At 48.0% G+C, this 20849-nt stretch overlaps 2 protein-coding genes across 2 annotated transcripts in view; one reads left to right on the top strand and one right to left on the bottom strand.

Annotated features, from left to right (window-relative positions):
* NPC1 (NPC intracellular cholesterol transporter 1) overlaps positions 1–1368 on the top strand; it is a 50566-nt gene extending 49198 nt beyond the window's left edge. The window contains exon 27 of the mRNA XM_046024352.1: positions 586–1368. Coding sequence (XP_045880308.1) covers positions 586–668 — 83 coding nt within the window. The 3' untranslated portion in view covers positions 669–1368. The remainder of the gene's footprint in view (positions 1–585) is intronic.
* RMC1 (regulator of MON1-CCZ1) lies at positions 1070–20388 on the bottom strand. Its single transcript, XM_046024505.1, has 20 exons — positions 20036–20388; positions 19238–19314; positions 16883–16967; positions 15823–15879; positions 14976–15062; positions 12297–12437; positions 11867–11970; positions 10549–10638; positions 10355–10460; positions 9458–9569; positions 6879–6923; positions 6562–6615; positions 5280–5408; positions 4634–4740; positions 3146–3265; positions 2774–2851; positions 2387–2491; positions 2223–2291; positions 1911–2136; positions 1070–1235 (listed from the first exon to the last, which is right to left on the bottom strand). The coding sequence occupies exons 1-20, from the start codon at positions 20150–20152 to the stop codon at positions 1156–1158; spliced, it is 1989 nt and encodes a 662-aa protein (XP_045880461.1). The 5' UTR covers positions 20153–20388; the 3' UTR covers positions 1070–1155.
* Positions 20389–20849: the final 461 nt, after the last annotated feature.

Here is a 20849-nt window from a genome sequence, read left to right as displayed (position 1 = left end):
ATTCTTGTTCCAAAGTAAGTGAATGGAGGAAGCATGTGACTAAAGGAAAAAAATCCGGTTTAGGGGTTTCATGGTGGTCCAAACAGCTTCATTAGTAAGCTGCTAATGCTTTTTCTGGAGGCTCCACTTGGCTGCTGCGCAAGGCCCCAAAGTCAGACGGTGAAGGTGCTTGCATGGCCGCGGCCCTGGGGGCTCCCCGCTGCTCCTGAGAGGGGTGTCCTGAGTGACTCCGGGCAAGCCCCAGCAGTGCCGCAGAGCAGCTCTCATTCCCTGACTTACCTGCCTCGCCGAGGGCTGCCCATGCTTCTCTCTTGTTTCAAGACTGCCCTTAAGATCTTTTTATCTCTCTGGCCACTTCAGCTTCCGTAAATGACGTGTGGTTGGAAGGAGAGTGCAGGACCAATTGGCTGCCTCAGAGCTTTGTAAGAAGCTGAGGCATAGGGGTGTGTGTGTGGGGGGGGGGGAGGGTGTTACTAATCTCTGGGGGATAGGAAGTTTATACTGTAATACAACTACCTGATTGCCTTTTCTCCTGAAGAAACGATTCTGAAGTTTGTTTTTGCCTTTTTTTTTAATCCCTCATAGGCCCATCCATAAATAAAGCCAAAAGTTTGTCCACTCAAGAGCGATACAAAGGTACAGAGCGAGAACAGCTCCTAAATTTCTAGCCTCTTACGAGGTCTGGGGACTTTGAACTGTGTGGGTCGGTGGGCTTACCGTGGGACAGTTGCCATGTCGTCAGGGCAGATGTGGAGAGCAGGCTCGAACAGCAGCAGCTTCGGCCCTAGAGCTTTCGACTCCAGACCACAAGCTGATATGTGAAGCAGTATTACCTAATTGAAGGCAGCTCCAAGATGCCGAGGGGCCCTCCACGGTCTCGGGGAACGAGCCCTCACCTGGGCAGGCGGAGGGGATGCTAGCGAGGCTGAGTGGGATCTGCTCCCTGACACTTTTTAAAGGCCAATCAATGCAATGTTTTTCCTTTGTTTTTGGAGTAAGCCATCACACAAGTTCTATACCATATTTTTAGTAACACTTGAGGATGTTGTAGATACACTTTACTATAACATTTTATAGTTTAAAGAGCTTTATTAATGCAATAAATTAACTTTGTACACATTTTTATATATATATAAAAAAAACTAGCAAGTGATTTCAGAATGTTGTAGGCCTCATTAGAGCTTGGTCTCCAAAAACCTGTTTGAAAAAAGCAACATGTTCTTCACAGTGTTCTCCTATAAAGGAAATACAGATTTCATCAGATGTGGCACAAAAAGAGGAAAACAAGAGAATGAACGCTTCACAGCTCATAGATATGTACAGTGGGGTTTTAACTTATTTTCTTTCATAAAACACTTGTTTTCCTAAGCTGCTGAGTTGTCCTTTTCATTTATACAGCTGCTGCCAGGGCTGTTGGGCACCTTCACAACCCCAGCAAACTGCCACCTGCTTTGAGACACGAGTGGCTTGCCTGTCCTGGCAGTGCCACCCACCGGGTTACCGGGGGGGCCTGACACAACCTCACATGCTCCTTCTCCATCCTAAAGAAGCTAGATGCCTGAGGCTTCATAACTTGGGAGACAAAGAGCTAAGATTAGCCTAGGTTTCCTAAGACCAACAGTGGTAAGCCCAGGCCATGTGACATGCCTTAGCCACGGTTTCCGGTCACCATTTCCTGTCTTGTCCCTGATTCCTCAGAAAGCAGCATTCTCGAATCAGTGGCATGGACCACACCAGAAGTGCATTAACTGCACCAGAGCAGGATTCAGATTCCACAGGCAGATGGAATTTTGTTTCTAAGAAAACTAACCCAGGAGTTCTTAGGAGGCCCCCCAGAAAGGCCCGGCCGCCAGCCTGCTCTTGCCAGTCTGTTCACCCCCCCCCGGCTCTCACGGCCGCCACAGCCTCACCTGGTGTGAAGTTAGGGTTCCCTCGCAAACGCTGGTTTCGCTGTTCAAAAAACCGAAATATAGTATAGAAAAGCATGTTGTCTTCAGTCTGCTTCGCGGCATCTAAAAATTTTCGTGCGGAAATGTTGTCGTGGCCGCCAATGCCCCGGATGAATCGCAAGGCGGCCAACACCTGGTGTTTGGAAAGAAGCACCTCCACGATTTCGTCGTTGGCGGTGGACAGTCGCTGGGAGGGAGGGAGAGAGGGCCCGTAAGTGCCGCGACAGGAGCAGACAGGCACACAGTTCCGAACGCGGCTGTGGCAAGGATTACCTTCAGCATGTCCAGAGACAACTGGTGGGCAGGAGGGTAGAAACTTTCTAGGGATAAGAGCAAACAAGCCTGAAAGACACATTTTCAAACTGGCTTCAGCATCAAACGTTAGGAGGTTAAATGTGAAGTCCCGAAGCCCACGAACAGAAACGGGGGCCGCATACCAAAGGCTTGGAGTCGCTGAGGACGTGGTACTGCAGGAACTGATGCAGCATGTAGAAGAGGTTGTGCTGGACCAGCGTCTTGATGACGAGCTCGTGTAAGTAGTGCTGAGGACAGACGGGAAGACAGCACGTTTCCCAATCCCCCATCTGCACCAGAGGAGAGGCTACGGGGCCCAGGATCCGAGCTGTTCTAAGGGCTGGGTACGTGTTTCCATGAGGAAGGGGACAGATTTCTGTCCCCTGCGTGACCACAGGACACCTGACGGAACGCCCCTCCTCCCACCTCAGGACAACACGGTGGTGTCGGGAAAGCCACTCCGTATCCTGGGTCTGGTGTGCGGCCCCTGCTGCTCTAACTTGGGACCACATCTGCTGACTGGAAGGTACCTGTACTGTGATCTGAAACTGGTTGAGCGAGCGAATATACTCCATCAGGACGGCGATCACGAACTTGTGAGGCATGTCCTACGGAGGAGAAGAAAGTCTTAAAAACACCGAGGACTCGCAAGGGGGTTGCCTGCAGCTTATTTCTCCACCCCTCGTTTCCACATGAATCTGGCCCACAGTTCTGTTTTGCTGGGTTTGCACAGACCCAGAACCTTCCCCATCCACGGTCACGTTCTGGCCTGAGTATCGGAAGTCAAACTACTAGCACTACGTCTTCACCTGAGATACCTCCAGTTGGTCTAATCGCATTCTGAGTTCTACTCCTTTCCTCAGCTCCCCACAAACAAGCTCTCCAGGGGCCCCGTCGCCCACCTTCTTCTCCGTGAACACCGACAAGACGTGGGTGTACATGTCGGACTGATCGATCACTGCCTGGGTCCGCACCGGCCTCCTGAGAAGGGGACTGCTCCGGCTCTGCCCAGCTTCTAGTGCCTGAACGACACATTGGCAAATGTGATCTGAACCATCTTCTCGATAAGCCCAGAAGCCTTGATTTCTAGATCCTGTGAACCTCAAATGGGAGGAGAAGGTGGCACGTGCTACTTGGACAAAACGATTTCTCCCGTGCAGGCTGAGGCAGGGTTTGGGAAGGTAGAGGTGGTTGTCTTGAGAACAGGCTACTGTTCGTGAATGGAACTAAAAGGTGTAAGTCCGCTCCCTCTTGAAGACACATTTTCTTAACCTTAAAATCCCTAATGAATCACAGACTTTCTGATGTTACCTAATAAAAACAGAATGGCGTCCTGCATTTTTTTTATAAAGTCCTGATCCTGCGGTAACCAAAAAACCACGTATAAAATTGTCTGGATGTCCAAGTGATAAGTAAGCCCTCCCTGAATGCCACAGACTGGGAGAGCTTTGTGACATGATGCACTGCTTCACCCGACTCTGCAGGGCAGTCTGCCCAGCGCAGGTCGTGCGGAGCTACAGTGGCCCGAGAGGCTCCGACTAGCAAGGGCTAGGGCTGAGGAAGTCTGGAAGCCGGAGCAGGGGTGCACAGAAACCCACAGGGAGCAGCCCTCCTGCTTCCCACAGCCGTGCAGATCAGCAGCAAGGCCGGGAAGGCTCTGGAAGAGCTCAGCCTCGTGTCTAACAGGACAGGGACAGGCACGCTCCAAGGTCGCTTGGCCTTCAGGAGCCTGTGTCAGTCCTTTACCCATAGGAGCTAAAGGGGAGGGCAGTTCTGGGTTTCTCATTGCTTAAAACCACTTCTGTTTTAAGTCTCAGGACTCATCAGATCCTTGAAGTGAAATACTTTGTTCCACTCATCCTAACAGCATAGCAGAACCTGGTTCTGAGCCATGTGAATGTCTCCGGGCCTTCACGACAAACGTGCCATGTGAGAGCATGGCGCTAATACTTGATCGCTATGCTGACAGAACGCCGACAGAATGCCGACGTGAACCTGTCTTTCCTTTCAGGCTGTAAGAGCTATAAAAGTAAGGGGATAGGGCAAAATTATTATACTTCTAATTTATTAAGTCTAGGCTCTGACTTAGCAGGAGGATGTAGACAGTAATGCCAAGCTGAAGCCAGTGTTCTTATCCATAAAACGGGTAAGACCAAGGATCTAAGATCCTATGTGAGATCTGACACAGATCAGAACCAACAACAGAAGGTGAAGGCACGGAGTGGCACGCGGAGTCAAGCTAACGGGCCACACATTTGAAGCCGCTGCCCCCCAACTGCGGCCACCGAGCCCCCCACCTCCCCACCCTGCCAGCACGCAGGCCTCAGTGGCGTCCTGCCTCCTCCTCAGGAAACATGGGGGAGGGGCGGAGAGGAGCCCACACAGCTTACCGTTGTGTAGCTCTGCTCCGCGTCCAGGTACTTCTTATACTCGTGATTGAGCTTGTCAAAAACCGTGGCGATCACAGGTAATGTGGCTCTGTCGGACTCACTCAGCACTGGAAAGAACGTTCACACAGGTCAGCCGAGTTTACGTCCATTTGGAACACAAATGTGCTGCTTGGGCAGAGAACTAACCTCAAAGGGCCACCAGGGCAAACCCACCTCCAGTGGGCATCCAGAGAAATGGAATCATTCAGAGATCTAAAGCCTAGAATTCACTCATCAGCCCTTCCCGGGAACTAGAAAAAGTAGCTATGGACGGTTTCAGCAGAAAGTGCTCACAGATCTCTGTACTGAGGGACTTGGATTCTGGAAAATGTCTGTTTTCAGGCTGGGGATGGCAGTGCCCTAACCCTCAGATGCCCCAGCGGCATCTGGGTTGCTCTCACCTAGAACCATCTAGCTTTTGTCCCCAAGTCACTACAATTCACGTTGCTATTTCATTGCCTTTCCAGGGGGTTAAATGATCCACCCTTCAAGTGAAGGACGAGGCTGTACACAAGATACAAAAATGGGGCCGGCTCCCAAGGAAAGGTGTGAGCAGCACAGGTCCAACCCCAGAATCAGACGGAGCGGGGAGGACTGGTCCACTTACTCTGCGAACAGACAGACAGGATGACCATCTTGCACTCCTTTCTCTGGAGGAGAAAGTCCATCAGTCTTCCTTTATCTGGCAAGAGGTTTACGATGGGTTGAAGCTTCACTTGGAGGTTCCAGAGGTAGCCTGGGTGGAGGAGGCAGCAAAGTTCATACAGGATGCAAATCAGAACAAAAGCACAAAAGGTGGTTCCCCTGAACCATTCATGGCGGTGGTGGGGGGCATCCTGCACAGCACTGATATGACCCTGGTCTTACCAAGCGCAGCCTCGGACACAGAGGCCGCACCTGACGGAAGGACTGACAGCCACACTACAGCCGCGTGCTCAATGACTTCTTAGGCCGAGGTGACCCTCTCTGATCACTGGGGCATCAATGGTGTAGCTCTCAAAACGGGGGCAGAGGGGCCAATGGTGGGGGTGACTCAGAGCAGTTCCGTCCCTATACCTAGCCTTTTTAGCCTTGAAGGTTTAAAAAGATGTTAACGTGTGGCATGAACCTGGGTCCTATACTTTGGTTTCTCCCACAGTGGTTCTTCAGTCAAATGTTAACTCCGGAGACTCCCAAGGGAATTTTGTAATTCACCATTCACCGATCCATAACTTTCCCGAACATCCACACTGCCTTTCTCAACTGGGGTTCCACAAGAGAATTTAACACTGCATTAAATATGATCTGAGCGATCACCTTCTCGATTCTCCCACAGCTGCTCAGAGCTAGATGGAGACGAGAGAAGTGGCTCTCACGGGCACCAGGGCTGACTCTCGCCCTGAGAATCCCGGGGGCTGAGACAGGAGAGTTCACGGATGACTGAAGACGGATGTAGGACGTCCTCTAATGGAAGATACAGGGGCTGGGGGCTACCAGGAAGACAACTAGCGTCCCAAAGGAGCTTCCCCAGCACCGTGGGAAGCAGGAGCACACCTCTCTGTGCAGCCAGAACAGAAAAGGGCTCAGGCACACGTGGGTGTGGAGGTGGGGGTGGGGGGTCAGGACAGGGCAGGGAGGGCCTTGTGCACTGTGCTATGGGATCTGGCTTTTCAGAATGGACAGAGTGGAATGGGCCAAAAGCAGGGAAATGGCCATTCTTAGCTATTAATTTTAAAAATAACATGCTCAAGATAAAACAATAATAAAGAGTATAAAGTGAAGAATCCTCCCACTTTGGGGTTGAAGGGAGTGGTCATCTCTCAGATTCACCTCGAAAACAGCACTGGCTACTTCTGTCATCCCAAGCCAACAAGTACTGTCTAACTTAGCGACCGCCCCCTCTGACCCACCTTGGCTTGCACTGATGATGATGTCGGGTTGAAAGACAATCCAGGATGAAGAATCTGCATGTTATAGGAAGTGGTAAACCAGGAAGAGATGGAAACAAAAGACAAGCCCCCGTTCTGTTTGGCACTGCCCGCCCCGCCCCCTACTTGCAGAGGCTCCTTGGCCCTGGGTGGTGAGAAATGCTCTCCTGGGGGCTCCAAAGCCTTTAGATCTTTCACAGTGAAAAGGCGAAGGCCACAGGACCTCTCTCAGACACCAATATAAAAGAGGACAAGAGCTTCCCTTCTGCGCCCAGCTGCAAGGTCTTTGTAAAGGATACAAAGTTTGCACGGGACAGGAGACTGGCTGGTCACAGGAGCAGGACCTGCAAATGGAAAAAACACAAGTGGGCAAGGACGATGCCATCAGAAAATCATGCCAATACCCGTGCTTAGGATGTGAAATGCAGTACTTTTAAAAGCCTTCGGTAAATGTTTATTCAACTGTGGTTAAATGACGAAGGAGTGAACTCTCTTGTCCTACTGATAACCCGTATAAGGAGGAAGACGGAAGTCGAGAACAATCCATGAAAATGTCCTCCCAAGAAGGGGAAAAGTATCAAGAATTCAGAGTTGGTAATTCTTCTGTAATAACCACAGGTGATTCATCACTTACACATGCACAGTAAAGAACTGAGAAACATCTCTGGATGATTCAATATCAAATCCCACGTGACAAGGACTCATAATGACCAGTTACACTGCCTGTGCGTCAGGCGGGCAGCCCTCCGTGACACACAGCTCGGCAAACTAAACATCATTCCCAGTTCTGTCCCACTACCCAGGGACCATCAGAAGACAGGTTTTAATCAGCTCACTGGAAAAATCACCCAAAACCACCCAAAAGATGAGAGGACCCATGGGTCAGATAAGCCAAGACAAAGAACACTTACATCTACCACCTGAGGGTGAAGGTCTTACATGCGGGCCTCAATGTTGGCCTCCAATCATGTGGACTTAACTGCTCTCATGAGAGAGCCAGAGGCCCTTGGTTTTTAAAGCACTGCCCCCCCACCAGGTGATCCTAACGTGTAGTCAGCTCCACAACACTGGCGGAACAAGACCAAACACAGAAGAGGAAATGACAGCCGCTGGTTCATCCCAAATTTGCCGGCGTCCTCTTTCAAAACAGCCTAACAAGCTCTTCCTGCCAGCATGCCCTGCAACCGCACAGGGCGGGCAAGGTACAAAGATGCCACAAGCCTGCAAGGGGCTTACAGTCTAGCAGGAAAAACAAGGCAAACAGTCATTAACTGTAAAAGATGCTTTACCAACCCACACTCTGAAGGCCAAAGACTCAATGAACCTTTGAATTATTAACCTTTGTCAGGACTGTTATTTTGATCACACCTGGCATTTGATTGTAACCAGCCGCTTAGAACCTGACTGCCTTCTGACTGGTCCCAAACCACTGGAACAGAGCAGAAGGTGTTTAATGTCTGGAACTGGTTTCCCTCCAATTCACCAGCAATTACCTTCATGCCAAGTAAGCAGCAGATACAAGATAAACATTTGACACAACCCATTTTCTTTCTTTTTTCTTTTTTTTTTTGAGACATAGCGAGCACATGGGGCTGGGTGGGTGGGTGGTTATCTTAAGCAGGCTCCACGCCCAGTGCGAGCCCAATTCAGGACTGGACCTCACCACCCTGAGATCATGACCTGAGCCAAAATCAAGGGTGGGACACTTAACCAATTGAGCCATCCAGGTGCCCAGACACATCCTATTCTTTTAATCCTGACACTGTGAATTCAAGAAAAGGAAGATGCTGGAAGGAACACAGAGAGACAAAAGACTTAATCAAACGTAAGAACTCGTTCCTTCCTCCCCCAGTGCTTCCAGAGAGCTATCAAGCTTCCGGCTGATCCACAAGTCGAGGCAGGCAAACTGGAAGCAGAGCTCTTGCTGGCCTCTGAGCCGCAGCCTGACTGGAATCTTCTCTGACAGGCGTGAGCCCCTCCTGACTGCAGGCAGGGCCCAAGCCCGCAATACTATCTAAAAGGGATCCCTTTTAAGGAGAAAACATTGCCACCGAATCTCCAAACGTGTGCCCTTCTGACTAGTTGTGCGCACTGAAATTTCAACGAGCTTACTCTACCCTCCCATCTCCTTTAAAAGAGAGCTGAATGGTATTCCTGTGAGCTCTAGCTTGAAATCAATTACACTGGGAAAGGCAAAAATAAGAGCCCAACGGTTTCTTTCCCCTTCACGGAAATCCTGACCTCCTCTCTTCTCTGACTTCCTCCTCTTCCCACCTCATGTAGGGCAGATCTCAAAACACCAAAGCAGCACAGCCTTAACCTCTTCCGGGGTCAACCAGTGAGAAGAAAACGCAGTATTTACTAGGTAGCCAAGACACACAATATGGGAGAAAGGCAAGGAAAAGTGATCCCACATTCAAATACAGCCAGAAGCAGCCACTTCTAATCTCAGGGTTACAGAGCACAGGCAAACGAAAAATGGAGGGTGTATTCAATCATTAAACAACTAAAAAATCTCTCAGCTTCAGTGGATAATCCTGACTCTGTTTTAGTTACTTATTTTTCAAGTAGGCTCCAAGTCCAACATAGGGCTCAAACTCGAGACCCCAAAGAGTCGCACGCTCTACCCACTGAGCCAGCCAGGAGCCCCTCCCAACTTTCCATTTTGAAAGCTCAGGGAAATCATTCCATTTTCTTCAAAAGAAGATTCACACGTCTTATAAAATGCTTTTCACAACGACACAATTTTACTGGTATGATTAATAGGATTTTCATTAAAAAAAAAAAAAAAAAACACCAAAATCACCCCTCCCCAGAACACATGGACCTGGGAACCCTCGCTAGCCCACCTCATTCCAACCACCTGGCGGGGGCTTACCTGCCACGGGGATCTGGTAGGGCTGAATGGAGCGTGCTGGGAGAACCGGGTGATGGAAGGTGACGGTGCCATCAAACTCGCCCCTTAACTTGATATCAAATATCACCGATGTCTACAGTGGAGAGAAAAGTAAAACTCAACGCCGAAACAGGCCACGATGGACCCAGCCTGCCCCTTCCATTCTCTCGAATCCTGCCATTCCCATCAGTGTAGAGTCTGTGCGCACCACACCCCTGCAGGCTGGTTCTGAGGAGGGAGGAGTGTGCTGGGGTATCACAACTCTGGGACCCTGCTCCGCATGCTCGCGCAGACACCCACACTCCTGGTGCTGACGACGGGCAGACCCTGAAGAGCTCGAAGTGATTGCAGCAAATCTTTTTCACTTTAACTCATGACACCTTCGCTAGTCAAAAGAAAGGGGTCACCACCCTGCAGGAGGCGTGAGACAGAAGTAGCCTGTCTATGACCAGATATCCAGCCAACCTCACAGAAAATAGCAGGACCGGTCCCAGTCTTTCTCTTGGGCCACAGAGCCTCAAAACCATTATCTCTCAGCATTATCATCTATCCTCACAAAGGAAGCACCAAGCTCACACAGTCATGTAAGACTGTGGCTCTGCAGTAAGTTCCCAGCTTAGCTGAGTCAACCAAATAACTGGGCCAGACTCGAATATCCACACGTGCTTCTTTCTGGAATAGTCTTTCACTCACTGTAATCAACAGAGAGGCAATCACTGTTTTTTCCTAAACCATCTAGAATACAAAACCCATTTGCATCCGGAAGACCAAAGCTTTGGTGTGAAAAGCACTTTCTAGTCTTCGTTCTGAATGTTTTGTCAATTTTCACAACTCTTTTCGGCAACCCTGACGGATGAGAAACACACACACCACTCTCACCTCTGTGTCCTGATGATGAACCACCACCAGGTTATCCACCACATTGAGGGCAAACTTCCCCGTCCGATTTAACTTTAATATGTGCATCTTTTTACAGGCACCTTCTCTGTTGGATAACACAAAGGTCAAAAAATAGATCGGCAAGCTTTAGTTCGTATTTTAAAATCGGAGAACGAGGACAGCATTAAACATACCGTGGTAGGTGATAGAGGACTACCTCCGCTCCTGTACTATTGGAGGTCCGGGAATGGTGCCTCAAGAAGAGAACGTAAAGCTGTCCATATCTAGAGAACAGAGAGACAGATGTCATATCGGGCCACTTGAAATGCCTCCATTCTAGATGCTGAAGTAGGAGGCCATCAGAGTTAATTACGACAAATTCACTAATGGAGTTATCTCACAGCCAACAAAAATATTTACAAAGTGCAGTTAGTTAAAAAAAAAAAAGAAAACAAAGCCAATTATAAAGCGAAATGGGGGAATGCAAAACTATATATAACTCAATCACAACCCTTTATAAGGAAACACAAACACAAAGTCCAAAACCACTAGAAAGCAATACGTGTTAATAGCTATTCTTGAGTAATAAACTCAGGCCATTTTCATTTTCTCTAACTTTCAGTAACTTCCAAGGTTTATGTAGTAAGTATGTTCCTTGATACTAGGGCAACAGAATCATCTTTATTTGCAAGCCTCACAGCCAGACCGCTGCGAGCAGTTCCCGCACGCGCACCGCTATTCTGGAGGTCGGTACTGCACCCGGTCTGCCACCAGGATGAGACCAAAAGGGAGGGAGTGGATCCCTGCTGCTTGTGCGCAAGGCCTGTTCTCATCATACCTATTCTCCAAACCAGGAGGCCACAGAAGATTGCCTTAAAAAAAAAAAAGCATTCTAACAGCTAAAAAATGTTAAACTTCAAAGCCACTGTTTTAGGCCAAAGAAAGTTATTTAGGAAATTATTTAGGAACAAAATTTTGACCCCTTTAAATAGGGTTAGGGGTACATGCGATATGCTTTGTATCAGTTTCCCTGTGTGTTTAAAACTTCCATAACGAAGTATAAAAAATTGAGATGATCTGCATTTACAAATGAGGATATACCTTCCGACCTAAGTAATTCAGTTCCATGTTTATTAGATAAAAAACTACATTCTTCTTTAGAGCAAGTAGGATACATGTCAGCTAAAAGAAAATCCTTGATAAGATACTCACAGAACAACAACAAAAAAAAATTCTAGAACTAAGACACCTAAAAAATAGACTGGCCCAATGTTTTCATTTTATCAGGCTAGGATGGTGGAAAAACTTTCCTAAGGTCACAAAGGTAGTAAAATCAGCAAAGAATGCCAGGCCCATGGCAGGTTTTCTATATTCATAAAATCTAGGCACTGAAAGGACAAGAGGGCATGTTGGTCATGTGTCAAAGGCCAGTCCCACAGGGTTTACGATGCACTTCTACTACTTCCATCGCACAAAAGCAATTTCAAGAAGGAATTATCTCAAAAGACATACATGGTCGCCATCGCGATGTCTCTCTCAGAAAGGTTCAGCTTGGTTGACTTGGGCACAGCTGGTAATTCAATCTCAAACTTGGGCAGCTTCGACATAGTGCCAGCCTGTTCAGGTGATAAAAGTATCAGGAAAAGCCGATTAAACCCCTCTGATGCTTTAGCATTCCCTACATAACACCAGTGAGGCTATGCACACACTATGCCTCTCCATCCTTTCCAAAGTCCTGCCATGGCCTTTACTCCCTGGGGTCCTTCCCCACACAAGGAGTCCTTCTTGGGGTGACAGGAGGGTAGAGTGTGCCCTCTAGAGGTCAGACATGGTGAGCTCACCGGTTGGAGGAACTTGCCCCTTGGAAGTACTTGACACCTTGGGAGGTAATTGGAAGGGGTGGAGGGGGAGGGACTTTTCCTAAGGAGAGGCTCTCTCTTACCCGAAAATAAAAGGGCTGCAGCACATTCCCGAGCACTGTGGTAGACAGCAGGATCACAGCCCCCTCGGGGCAGTACATGTACCAATTCACATTGATATTCTGGCTCTTCAGGAGTTTCAGATTTCGTTTCTCTGGTAACACCTGAAGCAAAGTTCAGGGAACAGAGTAGTTTAAAACAGTCAAATGGAAGACAACTGATAGGAAATTAAGAAAACAATAAAAAGCAGGGGCGCCTGGGTGCCTCAGTCGGCTGAGCGTCCAACTCCCGGTTTCTGCTCAGGTGGTGATCTCAGGGTCTTGAGTTTAACCTCGAGTGGTAGAGCTCCAGGCCCCGTAGGGAGTCCGCTTCTCCTCTCCCTCTGCCCCTACCCACCCCCCAAGCTCACACTCTCTCTAAAATAAACAAATATTTAAAGAAAAAAACAGAACAGGGGTGCCTGGGTGGCTCAGTTGGTTAAGTGTCTGCCTTCGGCTCAGGTCATGATCCCATGGTCCTGGGATCGAGCCTCGCATCGGGCTCCCTGCTTGATGGGAAGCCTGCTTCTCCCTCTCCCACTCCCCCCCCATTTGTGTTTCCTCTCTTGCTACCTCTCCATCAAATAAATAAGTAAAACTTTTAAAAAAAATAAAAATAAAAAGCAGGAGGAAAAACCACTAAATAAAATTGAAAAGATTTTGTTACAGCTACTGATCCAGGCACTCAGTGCTTTACAAATCTTGGCTCATCTACTCACGGCATGCCCCTGAGACCTGGGTACCACGGACACCTCACCGAGAAGAAAACAAGGCCCAGACACCAGTTAAGGCAGTTACCGCCCAGGCAGGCCAGGTCACCTCAAGGCCTGGTCCGAGCCTCCACGCTCTCACTCTGGGGTGCCATCCACCAAAGGGCAAGGAGTAGCTGTGCCGCCGCTCCCCCCTCCCCCCACCAGCCCCAGAGCCCCACGTGTGTAATCAGCCACCGCCCAGCCTACAGCACCGGCCTTCCTCCTGGCCTCCACCTAGCAGTTAGCACTGAGCCCGGAAGCAGCTTCCTTTTGCTAACGATCGTGTTCGTGAGACACTGCATGCAAACCTAATATTTTACAGTCAAGGCAAGTTTCAAATATACTATAAATATTCTGATACATTAAGGAAGACAGTGTAGAGCCCCAAGACATTAATGCTCCTAGAACACTGCGCTCGAGAAATGACACGGAAGTCAGGGTCGGCAGGCCTGGCTATCTTGACAGTTTGGGTAGAACAAAATAAGGATGAGCTAGCATCCTCTTTCTTTTTAACTTATTTCTTGAAGAGCTGAAGACTGTCTAGATGATGTGAATGTACACTCTCCCACTACAGAGAACAGAAAGCTGTGTGACTGTCCTCTCCGCGCTACCATATATACACAACCCCGTGTGCAGCTCTGTGTGGTTTCTCACCCGTGGTCATTACAAAGGCTCTGATGAGGGCCCACAGCAAAGTCCCGTGGCACTAACATCTCACAGTTTGCTTACACAGGCATATTTTCTCCATCCCTATATTCTAAATGATACTGCATTCATGAGGTTGACAAAATTCAACCCCGCGAGATCCTAACACCCTCCAGATTAGCGCCACTGAAAGCTCTCAGATGCATTTCTCAAGGTCAGGCAGTTGGAACATGTTACGAGCTGATGAGGCAGCTGCAAAGTCAAGCCAACAGAGTGAAAAGGAATGGGAATCATCTGCAAATCATTGATCTGATAAAGGGTTAATACCCAGAATAAACGTGAATGGACTGATAATATGCAGTTCTGGCAAAAATATGGGAAATGGAGATTCCTACATTGACACTGAAAGTGTGGGGGCGCCTGGCTGGCTCAGAGGAGCAAGCAACTCCTGATCTCTGTGTTATGAGTTCAAGCCACACGGGGAATGTGGAGCTTACTTAAAATAAAGGCTAAAAAAAAGTTTTTAATTAAAAAAAAATAAATTTAGCAATATCTGCTCAGTTTTTTGGAAGTTCGTGCCTATGCTGTAATTCCAAGAACTGCCTCACCCAAGAACATAAAGAAATGTTTGCAAACATGTTTGTTGCAGAATTTATAATCACAAAAACATAAAAACAAGCCAGAGGTTCATCAACAGGGAATAAACTAAACTGCAGGACATTCACACAACAGGATACTATTCAGTCAGAATAAAATATGGACAGGGCGCCTGGCTGGCTCAGTGGGGGGAGCACGTGACTCTTGATCCAAGGTCGTGAATTCAAGCCCCATGTTGGGTGGGTGTAGAGATTACTAAATAAAACTTTAAAGATTGTTTAAAAGAAAGAATAAAATATGGACAATATGTCCAAGACATACTACTATGCAAAAAAACCCAGCCACAAAAGTTTATATACAACATTCTGTTTTTGTAAAATAAAAAAGTTTGTACATATGTATGAAAAGAAATATATACTGAACTTTTCATACTAGTTATTTCTAGGGATTATTGCAGGGGGGACTTTTACCTTCCATATACCCTGGTAATGTTTAACTGTTTTATAAAAAGCATGTATTTCTTATAATTAGAAAAAAAGAATAAACACCTAATAAGCAAGAGACTAAAACTCTAGACTCTCAAACTATCTGTTCAGAACTGAATTCAAAAGCCTGCCAAACTGCCATCACAGACCTTTTCCCCTGTGAACATAAGTGATCAACATAATACCTGGTAAAATTCAATTCCTTGATCTGTTATGAAGACAATTTCAGTAGAACTGGTCCAACAGAATCCTAGTATGTTGGCATTCTTGGTCTGAAAAAGAATTACGAAAAATTTTCTTAATAAAAAAATGTTTGTAAAACTCTCTTCAAAAGTTTAAAATACTCTATCACTCTTTACTAAAAGTTACGCGGATTTGATTACTTGTTAACAAATCAAACTTTCTTTTGAGCAATACAATGTTCTCAAATTTCCACCTGGAACACCTCACTGAAGCCCCGGAGTCTGGATTCCTTCGGTCAAGAACGGAGGAAAAAGCCTAAAATTTCAGAAAACAGTAACCGACCGCAGCTTCTACCTTAAGTAATCAAAGGACAGCTGGCTTTCTCTTAGCCACAGCACAACAGGCACTAGGAAAAAATAAAGGCCTAAAGGATCTCAGCAAGTGCTGAGCAGCCCAGGTCCAGCCCAGGTCGGACACAACAGGGACACCAAATCAAGGAAAGGAAACATCAGGAGAGGGGGAAAAACTCCTCTTCCTAAAACCTCCCAAGAGGAATCCAGGGTCCCTGCCAGAGACGCAGCCGGCACAGGGAGAAGGGCACAGGCCTCTCAAAGTGCTGACACTGATCTGAGCATAACATCCCGTCACCCACTGAGTCCTCCCGATTCCATCTCAGAGAAGAAACAGGCTTGTAACCCAGAGACCAGAGCCCACACGCAGCAGGTCTCAGCGTGATGCACGGCCTGCCTCCAAGCCTGCGCGGGCAATTCCCCCACCCCCCCAACTGCATCTCCACCACGGACCGCACAGGGAAATGGCCAGCAGCCAGGAAAGGATCCAGGCCCATACCTTGCACTCCTGAGTGTACTCCAGCTGAGAACTATCTGGGATAAAATTAGAAAAATCCTGAAAAGTTTAAAAAAAAAAAAAAAAAAAAAGGAAGGAAGGAAGAGAAAGAAAAAACAAGGAGAAAATTTAGATCAAGCAGCATACTGCCAACCTATGTTGATAGACGACAAGACAAAAGACAAATTCATTTTTTTTTTTCAAAAGACAAATTTAAAGTCATCAAAAAGTAACTGATAAAAGACAAGAAAACTAAGAGGACCAATGTGGACAATCCGTCTCCTTACAACTCAATTAAAAAAAAAAAAAAAAATATATATATATATATATATTCAGTTAAGAGTTTAGAAACTGATACTGAAAATCAATTGATTTCAGAGAAATGTCTTGCTGCATCTTCTAAGATGCTTTCCAAAACTTTCAGCAATGAAACCTGGCAGAAGAGAATCAGATTCTGCCTCTTCCCAACAGCTTTTACTCTACTTTACAAATGATGATGGTGAATACTTATAAAGGCAAAAAGGCCAAACAGTGCTCCAACTTTGATCGTCTGTTCCTGGGGGTCAAGCATTCAAAGATGCAAGAAGTGAGTAAATGAAGCTATTCCAGGTAAAGCGAATTCACCAAGTTGCCAAAAACGCACCTCGCACCTCACATAATCTGCGCAGCTAGCTATCAAAACAAAAGATGCCTGAGGCTCCAAATTACTTTAAAAAAAAAATTTAAGTCAAAAAGGACAAACTAAGGTCATAAGTATTTATCCCTTGAAATGTCCTTCAAGAATTCTAAACTGAAATATAATACAACAGAACTATAACTTTCATGGTATTAAAATAATAAAGGCTTCCTTTAACACTGTTTTTTGCAATTCATTCTCTTGCTAATGTACTTCTAATGTCCATTCCTCTACGCTACCTTTAAAGGTATGTCCTGGGGCACCTGGCTAGCTCAGCTGGAAGAGCTTGTGAGGCTTGATCTCGGAGTCACAGGTTCCAGCCCCACACTGGGTGTAGAGATTGCTTAAATAAATAAAACTTGAAATAATTAAGTAAAAATATTTTACCACAGTCTTTGAGGTCCTCTGAACAGCCAATATCTTATTTTCTAAGGAAAACTTAATGCACTTCACTTCTCCTTTGTCTTCCATTCTTTAAGGAAAAAAAAAATGTTGTGAATTAAAGTTAATAACCAAATTCTAGCATCTAGCATTCTGTGAGCAAAGTTGTATACTCAAGGAAGCAGCAAATCTTAAGTTGAAAATTAAGTTTCTGAAACTATCAGGACTTCTCTTCAAACAACAAAATCCAACTCGCAACAAGTTGCTGATGAACTTTACAGCTTTGTGGTGAACAAGCGACTGACAAATCAGGAACAGATGCATTCTCCGGTGAGAATCATCTGAGACATAACTAAGTAATACCCTCACAGCAACCTTCTCCAGACACTACCGCCTTCCCCCTTCCCCCACCCCACCGCTCTCGGAGCAGTGTGTGTGAAGCAGTGTAAGCTTTCCTGTTTACTTCCCAACCTACAGGACCTCAAACAGACATTACAAAGGGAAGTCAAGGGACAGATTACAGAGCAGCGCCAGCCAACTTTTGATTGTGGAGACGGTTACGCATGTCAGGATTCATCAACTATATACGTTAAATATATGCGGTTAATTCTACCACAATAAAACTTCTAAATAGGGGTGCCTGGGTGGCTCAGTGGATTAAGCCGCTGCCTTCGGCTCAGGTCATGATCTCAGGGTCCTGGGATCAAGCCCCGCATCGGGCTCTCTGCTCTGCAGGGAGCCTGCTTCCTCCTCTCTCTGCCTGTCTCTCTGCCTACTTGTGATCTCTCTCTCTGTCAAATAAATAAATAAAATCTTAAAAAAAAAAAAACAAAACTTCTAAATATAAACAAAATTGCTAAAATTTTTGCCAATAAAATTAAAATTTAAAAGAGGGTAAATCCAGTATCTTCCTCCTCGAACCCTACTAACCCCCCAAATGTGGATCATCACGGTCTCACTCTCATTTTCCACACCCAAAGGACCATCAAAACTTACCCAAGACTTCCCTAGGCATCTCCTGAGTGCCCATGAGATACCAGTCTACTCTGTCTTCAGTCTGGTCTTTAGTATGCCTGGCTCAGACCACTGCAATCATTGCTCAGTGGTATCCCTGACGTTGATATGCTCCCGAATAATGAGGCTTCAATGCTGTGAAGAGCATGATCCTTCCAAGCACTGCTGAGATCATGCCATGCCCCATCTTACAAATTTTCAGTAAGAAGATAAAGCCCTAATTCCATACATAAGGTTCAAGCTGACTCCTGCCAGGGGCCAAACCACCACCTCCTCTTCCCTGCAAGGACACCCAGTGTCAGTTACACAGACCTGGAATTCCCTCAGACACCATGCTTGCTCGCTTTTACACTCGGTGTTCTCTCCACCTGGAAGGCCTACTCTCTTCCCCATGTAGAATCATCCCATTCAAATTTTAAAGTTTTGCTCAAAGGCTCCCTCCTCTCGGAGGCCTTCCCCATCTGTTTCCTGGCCTACCCAAGATAAATGTCTCATCTCTTCTGTGCGCCCAAATTCTGAAGGAGTGCCATTACAGCACTTTGCACAATCAACAGAATGTGTCTACACACTTGTCTCCCACACTAAACTGAGAGTTCTGCAAAAGGGCACCAGGCTGTTCATGCCTGGTGCCTAGCACACAGGTTACAATCAGTGTTTGTCCAACAAATGAGTGATCTGTTTTCTACTTCAAAAACTGTTTTCTATTAGCACAGGCCACCTGCAAAAAAATTTAAGTCACCACTGAACTGAGGACCCACACTGTACTTTCCCCTTTTGTAATCACAGGAGTTAACGACCAGATAATTTATCAACCAAATCGAGGTACTTCTGAAAGTGAAAGGAAGTACGATTCATTATTACACTGGTTCAACTTGCATAAACAGGGACAGCCAATCACCTTTAGTGGAAGCTGCGATTTCCTTAATATAGATTATTATATAGGAAACTCTAACCAGGAATCTCCTCCACCTCCCACACAGCCTGAAAAGACTGGGGCCAGAGGAGGAAATGAAGGCCCTCCTAGGTCAGGATGCCAGAAATGAGCGCAATCAGTACACTGACTTGCTAATTTCAAGTGCCAGGAAGTGGGTTCCCTATGTTGGAGCATTTGATTCCCAAATCAAGAGAGAACTACTCTACACACTTCACTTTGACACTAAGTACTGACAGGTCCCAGCAACACTGCACAGCAGCTGTCTGCTTTGCGTCTCTCTACGCACAGGGATTTGCAAGCATGTATACACTTTAGCCAAGGAACAAACTTTTTAAAACCACTTTCTGAATGAGAAAAAGAAACACATCATTATGTGTATATGTGACTATTATTCTGTGAATGTCAACAGTTACCGAAATGAGATGGGATTCCTGTCATCTGGGCCTTTAACTACCACCCCGGTAGCTCCACCTGATCGAACTGCAAAAACCTGAGAGGGAAAAGAAGCAACGTTAATGGCCTGAACTTTGGAAGACTTTTAGACACATTCACCCACCTCCAGGTGATTACTTCTACTACACCCACTCCTGGTTCAGCTCAACTAACGTGGTATCTATCAAACTGCAGATGCTTGGTGTTCACCTCAATTTTAAAGGACAAGAGCACAGAGACCAAAAAGGTTATACCCGAGTGCAGTCCACTGTGCGAGACTGGACCGGGGTGCCAGCGGCTACACACTTTAATCCGGAACAGCAAAGGCGCCTCTGATGCGCTTGAGCTCCTCCTGCTACTCCTCACACTGTTTTTCCCCCCTTTCCAAAATTCCGAGAGTAAGAGTAATCTCAACGTCTAAATTCTCGACCGCAAGGGTAACTGGTGACAAAGACAACAAAGGAGCCGCGAAAGGGCTGGCGAGCTAACAGCTGACCACACCGGCCAAAGGGCGTGCTGGGTGGGCGGCGCATATTCGGGGTCCACCCAGCTGTCACTTTGGAGGAGAAAGCCCCCGCCGAAGTAGCTCCCGGTTCCTCTGCCCACCCAAGAGCCCGGAGCTGGCGCCACTCCCGCGCCGGGACCCGAGGGGAGGCCCCAGGCCTGGCCCCCACCCCGGCACCCGGCCTGGCTGCTCGCGGGACGCCCCTGGGGCGCCGGGGACGGCGGGCGGGGCGCGCCGGGCCGCGCCGGGGAGGACGGCGCGGGCCGGCCCGGACCTGCTTGTTGGCCTCATCGAAAAAGACGCAGTTGACCGGGTTCGCCTTCTCGAAGTGCACTGGCCGGTCGCAGAGCTCCAGATAGTAGTCCTCCTCGCCCATAGCGGGCGCCGCCATTGCGGCGGGGAGTCCGGGGGCGGCCGCCAGCGTGGAGCGAGGCGAGCGGCGCCGGCACGGGGACGCGGCGAGTCGAGCCGGGCGGTGGCGACCGCGATGGGAGCGGGCGCGGAGGCCGCTTCCTGGTGCCACGCCCCCACCCCGTCCGGCACGTGACCCGCAGGCCTCCGGGCTTAAACCGGCGACGGCGGACGGGCCTCTGTGGGGCCTAGCGACCGCGACCGCGCCCAGCTCGGCGCGAGAGGCTCCTCCCCTTTCTGGGAGGGCGGAGTCTCAGCGCGGGTCGCGGGGCGGGGGCGTGACCCGGAAGCCGCGCGGAGCAGAGGGCGGTTGTTGGCTCCGCCGCTGGTGCCTCCGCCTTCCCGGGCGAGTGCAGGTCCTGGCTCCCAGGTCATTCCGGGAGGTTTACGCCCGGCCCGGAGCCCTACTGGGGCAAGGCTGCCCCTGGTTTGGGGAAGGTTTACCCTGTCTCTGCGGCAGGTTTATTGAGCCTGCCTCTGGGACTTAGTAAGGGAGGGGAGAGCTGCGGCCAGCGCCTGGATGCTGTGAGCATGGAACAGGGGACGCCAGTTTAGACTGCAGTCAGAAAGCCTCTTTTGAATGGCTTTGACATTTGAGGCGGGGTGGGGAAAACTCATTCAAGGGAGTTGGGACGGAGGAAGGAAGGGATCACGGATGACCCCGAGGTGGCCATTCT

This window comes from Meles meles, chromosome 12 (genome assembly GCF_922984935.1).
Source record: "Meles meles chromosome 12, mMelMel3.1 paternal haplotype, whole genome shotgun sequence".
NCBI lineage: Eukaryota > Metazoa > Chordata > Mammalia > Carnivora > Mustelidae > Meles > Meles meles.
This window is presented reverse-complemented; position numbering and strand designations above follow the sequence as displayed.